Source organism: Galeopterus variegatus, unplaced genomic scaffold, assembly GCF_000696425.1.
Source record: "Galeopterus variegatus unplaced genomic scaffold, G_variegatus-3.0.2 Scaffold6961, whole genome shotgun sequence".
NCBI classification, from domain to species: Eukaryota; Metazoa; Chordata; class Mammalia; order Dermoptera; family Cynocephalidae; genus Galeopterus; species Galeopterus variegatus.
Window position 1 is genome coordinate 65,748 of NW_007733072.1, and position 13,426 is coordinate 79,173.

Consider the following 13,426-nt stretch of genomic DNA (forward strand, 5'->3'; position numbering starts at 1 on the left):
AGAGTGCAGGTAAGTCAGGTCCATCATCATTGCTGGGTAAATGGAAACATCTGTCCCCTAACAGCAGGCAGGCAGTATCCTTGCACCACAGACAGTATCCATGCTGTCTCTCCACTTGTATGTTTCACAGGGTAAAAGTACATAGCACTTACTATTCTAGCTCATTCTATCGAAACAATAATAAAGTACTTAAATCCTATAAACAAAGTCATTATTTAATGTATTTTATTTAAAAGTAAGTTTTGGGGTTTTCGTATTACTCATGCCCCCTACATTTTCATAATACTGTGTGTTTGCAAAGCACAGGCATGTTTTTAACATTGCTGCGTTATGTGGCTAATCCATATCCAGTGCATATGTACAGGTGCTGTCTTGGGAGGCCCTTGCTTCCTGTCCCATCTGGAACAATTCAGTTACCGCGTCCTCTAGCCTCCACACTGCCCCTGCCCTGTGCACCGGGCTCTGCAGGCACTAGTGGAGGGTCCAGACAGCCTTCTCACACTCCCATCGTGTCTTCCCAACCATGCCCATCCCAAGGTTTGCAGGGCCCTCGGTCATAGGCTAGCACAGCCCTTGTCTGCTCTCGGTCCTGACCGCGTTCTCTGTTCTAACGCCCGGCTCTTCTCTTTGCTTCCCGTCAAGTTCTCGCCATGCACGAGAATGTGCTCAAGTGCCCCACACCAGGCTGCACGGGGCGCGGGCACGTGAACAGCAACAGGAACTCTCACCGAAGGTAAGCCGGTGCTGCGGGCTCCACGCTGCAGCCTGTTCTCCCTCGCACCCTCCTCCTGACCAAGGGACAGAGGGCCCTCAGCACATAGTCCTAGAGGGCACGGAGGGCCGCCGCATGGGGCATGGAAATGCCAGAAGCTCAAGTGCCTTCTTTTGCAGAGTGGATATTTTCAGTGGACTCACCCACCCTGTCATAGCGGGCACCATCCTTGGTACATTTCAAAGGTGGGAACCATGACCATTTGCAATGACTGGAAGCAATGAGGCACAGGCCCCCTTGTACTCTGGTGTGCAGAAGGGGCTGTCCTGCTAATGTGTCACACAGGACGATCACCAGATGCAGTAGGACCTTGCAGTATGGGCTTCAAATTGGCTGCCCTTGAAATTCTGCTCAAACCCTAGTTCCTCAGCTTGGACATCATCAAAACACGAGCGCGTGTCCTGAAGTGCTGGTGAGGGAGCACTTGGGATGACAGTGAGCTGGGGAAAGGGACTTTCTCTGCACTGTTGCTGGAACTAAACATGCTCAGAATCACACTTTTTTTTTTTTTTGTCTTTTTGTCTTTTTTTTTCCGTGTCCGGCAACGGATCGCAACCCTCAGTGTTGCCCCCGTACCGGACCGGGGACTGGCAACGGGATCGCAACCCTCGGTGTTGCTCCCGCGCCTCGCTCAGCCAGTGAGCGGGAACTGGTCTGCTGTGGGATCCGAACCCTCGGACGGGAGCGCCGCCCAAGCAGCGCACTATCCAGTGCGCACTTCCCAAGCAGCGCACTATCCAGTGCGCCACCAGGCCGGCCCAGAATCACACTTTTGATTGTGACAAATTTCAGTTATCTTCTCTATTCAGACTATATAAGAGATACTTAGTCACTCATAATAGTCAGTTTCTATGAGATACCTATTTTTTTATTTTCAGAAGTAGAAAAGTGATTCTGTTAAAATTTGTTTTAGTCTATGGTTTCAGCTGTAGAAGCTAATGTAAAATTTTATCAAAATGGAGGAAATGGGGATAAATTTTACCTTAAATTTTCTTACCTGGCTGGTAAACTTGGTTACCAGTATTAAATTCATAACGAGGCAAATCACAACTCTGTGTCCTTCAGAGATTGCCCGGTACTTCGCAGACAGAGGAAGGATACACCCACGGCACAGAGCGCCCTGCGTGCTGAACCATGCAGTGTTTAGGAGGACGGCTCCTCCACCAAACCTCGCCACAATCACGTATTTTTGAGACACAACATACACATGCAGTGGTCATCTGTACATGTGTGCAGACGTGCACATAGACACACACAGCAGACCTCAGGATTCCATGAGGCATGAGCTCAAACACAGATGGCCCAGCTGTCGCCTCTTCCACACAGGCCAAGTCCAAACGAATTCGTTCCAAAAAACCCTTTACTGCAGTCCTAGATGTTATTCTGCGATCTTCCCCACTTTTATTTCACTGCTTGTGGTGAACACAAAAGGTCTAAGGTCAGACAGACTAGTCAAAGCCTCACGAGCCAATGACACTTACAGGACCAGCTCAGCACCCCATCTGCTGGGACCAGTCAGTCGGTGGCCATTCCTGGGCCTCCTAAAGACTCACCCTACACAAGCCACTAATTCCTCATCTCCCAAAATGGTGAGCATCAGAAAATGGAATCTGTGTCTAGCATTTTAACTAGCTCATGTTCTCTCGAATAAAGGAAATGTGGCTCGCTCGCGTTGGAGAGGACTGAGAACACTTTACACACAGTGTTACCATCAGCATCATATGTGGAAAACCAGGGGGAAAAACATGCAAACCAGAAACATGATTACTTATCCCTTTCCCACGTCAACCTCTCAGGATTCCCCATGACAGGTTTGGGAAACTACCTCCCAGCCCCATCCGCTTCAGTGTCATCTTTGCTAAGGGAGTATCAGCGTGTTGTAAACGAGGCAATTAAATCCCCTTTCTGTAATTGCAGCCTTTCCGGATGCCCTATTGCTGCAGCAGAGAAACTGGCGAAAGCCCAAGAAAAACACCAGAGCTGTGATGTGTCCAAGTCCAGCCAGGCCTCGGACCGAGTCCTAAGGTACCCACACAGAAGTGTGTCACCTCACACCGTTCATCTACAGTCCATCCAGATGCACTGCAGAGCGCTCAGGACACTAGATGAGGTGGCTGTTCCGACTTAGCAACAGGGACCAGGGGAGGAAGCCAGGGTGGGAGCCAAGACCTGCTCCCACCCCTCAGCCCTGGTGAGGCCACATGAGGGCTGGCGAGGGGGTCGTTTGACCTGCCCGGTCTCCACTGACCCACAGAGACTTTTCAAAAAAGAGAACTGAAAAAATTATTTCTATTTTTTTCTCCTGGCCCTGATATTTCATAATTCTAAGAATGCTACCTGTAAGGGGAGCTTTGATAATTAACGAGATGCTCTGAGTAATTTTATCCTAATTTGGGAGAGAGGACATGACACCAACCTACAGGATAGTGCTAATGTTTCTGAAAATGGAAGAGCGGTGTGCAGCACGGTGTGCAGACATGGAAGCTTCATCTAGGAAAAGCCATCAAAGCAGCCATCTATTTTTTCCTCAAACACCCTGAGACGTAGGTGGGATTAGATGTGATTTCTACCACTTGACAGGCAGGAAAACCCAGCATAGAGGTTAGATGACTCACCTGACATCACTTAAGCACTGAATGTTAAAACAGGAAAGATCTTGAGGGTTGGGTGGTTGAATCCACCATCTTTCAAATTTAGGAAAGGCCAGTGATGGGGTATGAGATAGAGGAGGAATATCATGTTCCCATAACCCTTATACATATCTGTAAGGGTTGCATGTCTCTTCAAATCCTCGTCCTCCTGAATACTGTGACAATCATCACATGTCCTGCCCGTTCACTCAATATCAGGCCAGAGCAAGCTCCCTTGTCTCCACGTAATAACCATGACTGTTGTATTAACAGCTATGTTTATTCTACGGTGCAGATGTACCACCAGGGCCAAAACTAGGCTCTCACTCTTAGGCATTTAGGTTGTTTCCAACTTTTAGTATTAAAGGGAGAGCAATAATAAACGTTTTTTGCCTCTGTTTAATTATTTCTTTGTGATAAGTCACTTGGAGAAAATCACTAGGCAAGTAGTATGAATTTTTGGATCTTGTGTGTTATTTCGCAGCTTCTATAAAGGATTTTACTGCAATAATTAAGTCCCTTTCTCCCTCAATAGAAAAGTTAAAATATATATAAGAAATTAGGAATATTTAATTAAGCAAACGTAAGAAAATGAAAACCCTCTATGATCCTACCATTCAGTGATAATTCCTCAATAAGTGTTGGTGTATGTGCTTCTGGATTTTTCTATGTCTCACATAGTTTCCCCTTTACTGTAACTCACCCATCTTACAGATAATAAGACTGAAGACTAAACCCATGACAGGACTGCCCCACCCCTCCCCTAACCCACTGTTAGTTGTTGGCAGCATGAAAATCCCCTTTCCTCCACCAAAAAAGAAAAAGAAAAAGAAAATACAGGGATGCATAATTCACGAACGGATGGTTTTTAGTTGAAGGAAACTTAGAAAAATGGTAGGGAGATATTACTTGCTGAGGTCTTTTATTGATTTTCCTCTGCCTACTTTGGCCAGACCCCCAGAAAATTTGAAAGAATCCTGTGCTTGGCCTTGTCTTGAAGACACCAGTGGCCGTGCTGTCCAAGAAAGTGTAGTTCTGTTTCCAGTGTTTGCATCGAACGTGGATTTCAATGAGAAGCTCATTGGCAGCTTGAGACCGAAGAGACGTGAATGTAATTGCAAATACCACCTTGCTCCAGCACAAGTCTCCTTTCTGATGTCCAGACCTAAAGCAACTGCCGTTTATGTTGTTTCTGTGGCTTTATAACTTAGGATCCCTTTCTTTGCATTGATGCAGTGAAAAGCTGCATCCAACACCAACTGAACAGAAGACTGTGGGCCAACAACTGTGCATGTACTAACAGTTTTCTTTATGTGCATCTGGCTAGGTGTGGGGAGCTAGGGTGGGACAGGGACCTTAGCGAAAAAACAGAAAGAGCCCATTCCAACTATTTAGGGAGGCGCCCAGGAGCCAGCCCAGGCAGCTGCGACTAAACAGCTGGCCGCAGCAGCTTCCTGCTCTCTACGGTGGAGCTTAACTTCTGGGCCAGCACGTTGGCCCTGCCTCCAGGGCTGCTGCAGGCTCCCTAGCACCAAAGGGCTAACCTGATGTGCCACAGTGTCTCCATGTAGGGGTGTTCATTCAGTGAGGGAAAGAAACAGACAGGAAGGAAGGACAGAGAAAAAGAATTAGGTGTACAATCATTCAGTAAGCTAAGGTTAAAAAAAATACTTAAATAAATATAAATTGTCCAACTGGCCCCTGAACCTTAAGGAAGTGCTTCCAATCTCATCCAAATCTGATCTAAAACCCTGGTTTGAGGCCGCCACCGTGGCCTTCACTTTGTCGTTGGAGTAACCACCTTCTACCTGAGGCCTCTACCCACTGCTCCTTCCTTCCTCTGATCCAGTCCTAATCTTTTCAAGGCTTGGGAATTATGCTTTTCCCAGGCCCAAGTCTTTTGGCCTTGCCTGCTGGGTAACTGAACAGATTGGCAACCTACTGATCTGATCCAAGCTCCCAGGGCCCTGCTCTCCCTGAAGGGAGCTCTCGGCTCTCCCGCCTCTGCACCTGCCCACTTGGTCATTCCTTTTCTGGAATACTTTCTCGCCCCACCCTGGGTCTTCACCTTAAAAAATTCACCTGTTCTGCAAAACCTACTTCAAATGTTGGCTTCTCCATTGAAACAACTGCGTCCCATAGCCTGAAGTGACCTGTCCTGTCCAGAATTCTCATAGCAGCTGAACTCTCAAAACATTATCCCATCCCACGTGATGTTTCAAGGCAAGACGTAGAGTTTATTCATTTATGTGCCCCATGCTGACTGGTAAAATGACTTAAAAATAATAGATACTAAATCAACTGTAACATTATTTTGTTGGTTTTATAAGTACTAGGCTAAACTAATTAATTCAAAATAAATGTGTTAGTGAGGGAGGGGGAAAAAGGAACGGGAAAAGGGACACGAAAATCAACTACAATGTATATTGAGAAGTTAAAAGGAAAAAAAGGAAAAAGAAATGTGTTGGTGACTTGATATATAAATTGAATATTTAACCATTGTTACGTTATAAAGGTGGTAGAGATATGCTATTATAAAAGTGACATATAAAAGCTGACTTGCTTTTCTTTTTAAAAATCAAGTTATCAAAACTTGTAACTGCCCCAACCCAACATCAATTTATGAAATAACTAGAGAAGAAAAAGATTACTGACATGGATGCATATTTAGTCACAATTTGTTATAGCAAAACAAAAAGAAAATCTAAAAGTTGAGAAATAGTTAAATAGTAAATATTACAATATTCATTGATTTTAATAACATGCAGCTATTAAGAACTGTTTTTAAATACTAAACAACAAAAAGGAAAATTAATGCCATATATTATAAAGGGTAAAGTATGTAAAAGTGCAAGATTCTATTTAAATAATTATAAAATGCATTAAATTAGCCAGAAAAAAGAAATACACCAAAATCTTAATGGTTTGTATCTCTAAAAAATCTATAGGTGAATTTTAAAATAGTTTTTGTATCTTCTAAATATTTTTTTCAGTAAATCACTAGTACTTTCATAATCATGAAAAGCAAAATAATAGTTTTAAAATTTATAAAGGGTAAAGTATGTAAAAGTGCAAGATTCTATTTAAATAATTATAAAATGCATTAAATTAGCCAGAAAAAAAAATACACCAAAATCTTAATGGTTTGTATCTCTAAAAAATCTATAGGTGAATTTTAAAATAGTTTTTGTATCTTCTAAATATTTTTTTTCAGTAAATCACTAGTACTTTCATAATCATGAAAAGCAAAATAATAGTTTTAAAATTTTTAGCCCTATGGCAATTATAGATGATCTGTGTGGACATATATGTACAACCTTTAGAAAGAGAAAAGTCCCAAGGGAAAATATATTTATTCAGACACACAAACAATACTTGTGAAAAATAAGTTAGGAAAGAAAAAGACCAAAACCTCTCAGATTACTGTCCACAGGGAGAGCCCATCAGGATATCTTTTTTTTTTTTTTTTTTATCTTTTTCGTGACCGGTAAGGGGATCACAATCCTTGGTGCGGTGTCGCCAGCACCGCGCTCAGCCAGTGAGCGCACCAGCCATTCCTACATAGGATCCGAACCCGCGACAGGAGCGTCGCTGCTCTTCCAGCGCCACACTCTCCCGAGTGCGCCAAGGGGCCGGCCCATCAGGATATCTTTTGCACGTCCATTGTCATAAAGGGTTTTCTAACTCACAGTGCACATTTGTACCTGCCAGTATTATAATTTCATACGTCTGCTAAGATTTCACACTGGTGCTTGAGGTTCAGGCAAAAAGCAATGGGGTCTTACTCAGAAGTGAGTGTCCTTCCCAAATGGACTGTGAACCTAACACTGATGCACGAATTTGCAACATTTTGCCTGTTCCTACTAAAACTTCAGACTTTGCTGGGTTTTTTTTTTTTTACATGTATTATACGTTTATAATATTTTTGTATTTATTATACATTTTACATAATTTAGAAAAGTACAAAATCATCAGGATTCTCTGTCCTTAAAATTCAGTATTTTTTATAGTGTACAAAAATGATGCTTATGTGAAAATGTCTAAGTATTTAAAAAAATATTTTACCTTGAGAAAAGTACAAAGAAATGACTGATTAGACTACAGAATTCCATGTTTAAACACATGTCTCCATCTATTCTACAAAACGCCTGACCAGTGCTCCTCAGAAGTTTCTGGGTCGTAAGGACAGGTGAGACAGAGGAGCTGTCGCGGGTTGGAGGAGGCAGGAAGAGGAACAGTTAAGCGAATGTGAGATCCTGGTATGGCTGTAACAGAAAAAGGACATTAGTGGAAAACTAGCCAGATCTGAATACAGTCCGCCTCTTACTAAATAACATTACTCTAATGTTAATTTCCTGGTTTTGATCTTTGCGCTATGGCTATGAAGATGCTGGCATGAGCAGACGTTAGTTAAAGGGAATAAGCGCACCCTCTGCACGACTTTTCTGTAAGTCTAAAGTTATTTCAATTAAAAAGTCTAGGTCCTGCTTATGAGATAGATGGATGCATAAATAGATGGACAGACACCTGCACAAAACAAGATAGACTGTCAACGAATGAGTAATACTCGAGTGCTCCCCCATTTAAATATTTTATTCCAAAGTTTAAAAGAAAATGACTACTAGGTAAAAATATCAAAAGTATATACTAATATTTGGCAAAATATGTGAGTATTACTACCTGTTCCATTTTATTGTCCAGCTAGACAAATAGTGATCTAGTTTTGTCTCAGTCTATGTCCTTAAGAGTATTTCTTTACTTCCTCTTATTTTTTAGGGGAAATTTCTTATTAACTCACGTCATTTCTGTGTGATTCTACTACTCTTGATAACCACTGCAAAGAAATCACATGGATGTAAGATTCTTCCCCACCCTCATACCTCCTATCTTTATCGTACCTACCAGACCTCTTAAAAGAGAGAGAGAAAAAAAGAGAAAGAAAAATATTTTATTTCTTATTATTTTTATTGCCAACGTTGACTTCTAGGCATATAGTTTATTTGGTGCTATATCATTAAAACACACTTTGTCTTTTCTGAGGAAAATAAAATTGTAATTTTAGTGTAAGCTTCAGATTCCTTAACATATTTAAGAAATAAGCTGTTCTGGTTTAATTGTGAATCGTGTTTGCACCATCATGGAAAGCAAGCCGTTTCCTGTTGTCTTGTCTCCTTCCAGGCCAATGTGCTTNTTATTTTTTAGGGGAAATTTCTTATTAACTCACGTCATTTCTGTGTGATTCTACTACTCTTTCTAACCACTGCAAAGAAAACACATGGATGTAAGATTCTTGCCCACCCTCCTATCTTTATCGTACCTACCAGACCTCTTAAAAGAGAGAGAGAAAAAAAGAGAAAGAAAAATATTTTATTTCTTATTATTTTTATTGCCAACGTTGACTTCTAGGCATATAGTTTATTTGGTGCTATATCATTAAAACACACTTTGTCTTTTCTGAGGAAAATAAAATTGTAATTTTAGTGTAAGCTTCAGATTCCTTAACATATTTAAGAAATAAGCTGTTCTGGTTTAATTGTGAATCGTGTTTGCACCATCATGAAAAGCAAGCCGTTTCCTGTTGTCTTGTCTCCTTCCAGGCCAATGTGCTTCGTAAAGCAGCTCGAGATTCCTCAGTATGGCTACAGAAACAACGTGCCCACCACCACGCCACGTTCCAACCTGGCCAAGGAGCTCGAGAAGTATTCCAAGACCTCGTTTGAGTACAACAGTTACGACAACCATACTTATGGCAAGCGAGCCATAGCTCCCAAGGTGCAAACCAGGGATATGTCCCCCAAAGGATATGACGATGGTAGGAGGTGCACACTCTTATACACGAGAGACGCGTCGCCATTGATGATGTTGTTGTTGTGTGTATCATGTCCTACAGACCAGCCAAGCCCTGTGACTGCACAATGGTGCCCACAGAACAGGGTGTGGCCACGTGCAGAAAGCCCCCAGGTCCATACAGGTGCAGGTGAACCTGGGTGGGGAGAGGGTGGTTTTCCCTCAATTAATTCAAAAGCAGTACATTTTGGCTGCTTGAACATTGTGGAGAGAGGGGATGCTTTTCTGTATTGGTAAGACAGAGTCCTTATCATAACAAGCTGCTTTTAGACAGACAGCCCTTCAACAGGCATGGCAGGGATAGCCAGTGGTCCAGGCCTGCATGCCGGGCTGTTTGGAGAAGCTCTGTATTTCCTATGTGCTCTCAGACTTGGATGCACATTAGAATCATCTGGGGAGATTTTTTTTTTTTAATTCCTATACCCAAGCTGCACCTCAGACCAATTAAATCAGAATCTCCGGGGGCATTCTCTGTGCAATGGCATTTTTTAAAAGCTTACCAGAGGTCCTAAGTGCAGCCAAGGGCTGGCAACTTTGCCCAGACTCTGCACAGTGGCCGAGGACCTTGTGTTCTGAGGTAGCAAGGGAAACAGTGGAAAGGAAGGGACAGCTATATGTTTCGCTACCTGGGCGGCTTGGTTTCTGGGCTACCGTGGTGTCCACTGTGCAACAGAACTGATGGGACAAATGAAATGCCATGTGCTTCACAGGAAGAGCATGGTTTATTGTCCATTCGTGCTTATTTGATCCACTGCCAATGGCATGAACCAGTTACCATTTCATTACAGAGCTAATTTGGTAAGTAGTTTATCACTAGAAGGGGAGACTGTATTTCTTTGATTTTATTTATTCATCTATGTGTCTGCTTTCAATTCCAGGATATATACCCAGAATTTTAGAAATGGCAAATTTTACCATTTGGGGTTTGGGGTGTGACGCTCAGCCAGTGAGCGGGAACCAGTCTGTATGTGGGATCCGAACCCTCCGCGGGAGCGCCTCCGCGCTCCCAAGCAGTGCACTGTAGCAGTGTGCCACCGGGCCGGCCTAGATGTTCATTTTTATACACCTATTTTTTGTTGCTTTTCTGTGTGTCCTGATTTTTTAAACTTTATTGCTGTGGTTTGACTCTAGCCTTAGATTGGAAGGGAACTTCTGGGCAGTGTGGTGACCTCAGAGCATATCTTCACAGTTACAATGCCCTTTAGTGAACTAGAAGCCAAATCTGCCTGAGTCTGTTCTCAGCTCTCCTGCTATGAACTGCACGGTTGGGTAGGTTAACTTTTCTGTGCATTAGTTTCCTCACGGGTAGAGCAGGCCTAAGAGTTCCTGTCCTGCAGACGTCACAGGGCTGTCACGAAAATCAGTTGAGACGAGACAGTATGCATGGATGCACTTGGCCAACTGCAAAGAAATGAACAAATATATGTTAATTATTGTTAATTCTCATGTGCCTAGCAAAATGCCTATTGTCAGAAACTTGGGCTGAGCCAAGCTTCTCAGCTGACACACTAGAAAGCAACAGTCCACTGTGCCTACATGATGAAACCCCCATATTAGGTCTTCAGGAAACCAAGAAAAAAGGCAACACAGCCTTTTACCACAATTTACTGAGAAAACAAATTGACGACTCTATTTCTGTTCCACTAGATTCATCTGACAGATTTTAAAAACATCAGGGAAAGTTCTCTCGCAGCGTAAGATAGGCAGGGTCAGAGCTGTTGATAGGACATGATACAAGGGGACTATTCCTGGAGCTAGACACCAGGTGACAGACACTAACTGTAGAGGGACTGCCATCTGCAGTTACCTCCACCGTGTCTTTGCCAAGCCTCAGGTCAGGTGCACAAAGAATAGAGTCATGGCTTCTGAAAAAAGGCAGAGAAGGAGCCTATTGCAGGACTGGGGGACGAGGAGTATAATTTTTAGGGAATAAAGGGCAGGGTCATGGGGATGCAGAAGGGAATAGAAAAGTAGGGCCCCTCTCTCCAGAATGGGATATCATCCCTTAAATCACAACAACTGTGATCAAATACCCTCGGCAAACCATTATCTAGATCCCTGCATCCTTCCAGATGCTGTGCCAGGTGCTTGCTGTCTGTCTACCTGCCTGCCTGTCTGTCTATCCATCTAATCTTTCCCTCCGGACAATGAATATCAGAGAAGAGATCACAAATAAGTACAAGATAGACACATACTAAGGCACAGTGAAGCAAAGCATCTGCTCTGCCTGCAGGAGTTAGTGTGAGCTTTACCAAGGTGGCAAATTTTAAGCTGGATAATGAAGTTTGCATAGAAATCACACAAAGGTGGGGAAACCCACAGGTTTGCAAGGAGGGCCAGTGGTCTGGGAGCTGGAACTGAGGCTCATGAGAAGGAACAACAGGACCCCTGTGGGGCTTCATATCTGTGCCAGGCTGAGGGGCTTGAGGTGCCCTCCTTGCAGGCAATGGGAATTCATTTGGATGTGGGGCAAAGGAGGCAAGACAGGATGGGCGCCCCATGTGGGAGTCAGGGCCTGCCCTCTCCTGTGAGCACCAGGCCCCCATCTCAACACGCCTGTTTCATGGAATGAACTCAGAATGGCTTTTACAAGTTTAAATAGTTGGAGAAGAAACCAAAATGATAGTAACATTTTATGATGTAAACATGATGCAAAACTCACATTTCCACGTCTTTGGCAGAGCTGAGTCTTGGAGATGATGACCGCAGGGTCCCCAAAGCCTAAGTTATTCATTGTCCTTTACAGAAAGAGTCGCCTGCCCTGACTTCACTCTGGGTCTTTGGGGTTTGTTTAAACCCATTCGGTCCCCAGCCCCAGTGGGCTTACTCCCAGGGCCTCCCTTTTCATCATGCTCGACTTACAGTGTCTCAAGAGCTTAAACCTTCTGATCATCTTTGAACTTTTTTCCACTGCTCAACTGCCACTCACTCTCCAGTCCTCCTGCCCCTTACTCTGGTCCAGGCCTTCCCTGGCCCTCATCGCCTGGCCCTTCCACGCCTGCTCCTGACAATCCATCCTCCCTCTCCGGGGCCTTCCCTCGACTCTGCACCCGGCCACATGCTCTCCCGCCTCCACTCCCAGCAGCAGATCCTCCTGACTGCTTCCCGGGTGCTGTTGGTGGGGGACGTGATGCCCACACTCTGCACCTCATCCCTTGGTGATTTCACTTCTGAATGTCTCGTCCTGCTACTAGACTCTAAGCTCCCCGTGGCCAAGAGGCCTCCTCTTCAAATTTGCTCAAACCCCAATGCCAGTGCAGGCTGAGCAGACAGAAGCCGTCTGCTTCTGTGCGCCAGGTGTGTGCTGACTGCCAGGGAGACTGAAGTCAAGAATCCTTGCTCTGATCGGACCTAAATTCAAGTCTTGTGAGTGAACTATTTGCATTGCAGTTGTAATCTAACAGGACAGTCTTACAAGAAAGCTCCTTTGTTTTCCCATGTAGGATTATACATCTGTATTTCAGTTTACTTATGGTAAAACTATGTAAAGACTATAAGAACCGGTGCTAGAAATTATGAGGTAAGCCTGAAGGTTACCAGGTTCCACCTGGTAGGAGACAACCTCCTGATGGGTATCTTCTGATTGCCTTCTTTTTTGTCTGGTTTTCATGGAAATGCAGGATCGTAAGGACATATTTATGTATTCCCTACAGGAAAATGCTAATAATTAAGGAAATGAACACTCCTACAAGAACTAGACATGCACATTTAGTAAGAATTCCACAAGCAGAGTAGGCAAATAAAAAGATTCTGGCTGGAAGGTTTTTTGCTTTTTTAAAAAATGTATGTATACAGCCATATTTAATCACTATAAATCCTGTATTCTTTTTCCTTTTCCTGCAATAGAGGAGATAGAATACTGAAGGAGGTGTTTCTCAGTGTGGTTTAATGAGTCACATGCAGATGAAGAGATCAGAGTAAAAGCAATCGTAGTTCTCCAGTACCCAGTGGCAGGCTGTGCACCTAGAAGAACATGAACAAAGTCTTGTCTGCTGGTTGATTGAAAAGCAATTTGATTGAAAATACCTTTGTTGGCCAAAAGAAAAAAGAATGTGGATTTTGTGGCTGTTAAAAGGCTCTTATCTGATGAAGTGGGGGCTGGGTCAGTCCTGGGGAAGAGGAGGATGTCTGTGGCTCTGTGGCACCCCCCAGTGTCAGTGCAGTAACCCAGAGCAAC

General features: G+C 43.7%; 1 protein-coding gene across 1 annotated transcript in view; it reads left to right on the top strand.

The window, feature by feature from the left end:
- The window catches only part of LOC103606923 (myelin transcription factor 1-like protein), a gene marked incomplete at its 5' end in the record, with an annotated part of 60,052 nt that overhangs the window by 31,466 nt on the left and 15,160 nt on the right, over nucleotides 1-13,426 (top strand). The window contains 3 exon segments of the mRNA XM_008591483.1: nucleotides 643-733; nucleotides 2,690-2,797; nucleotides 9,000-9,214. Of these exon segments, the coding sequence (XP_008589705.1) occupies nucleotides 643-733; nucleotides 2,690-2,797; nucleotides 9,000-9,214 (414 nt within the window).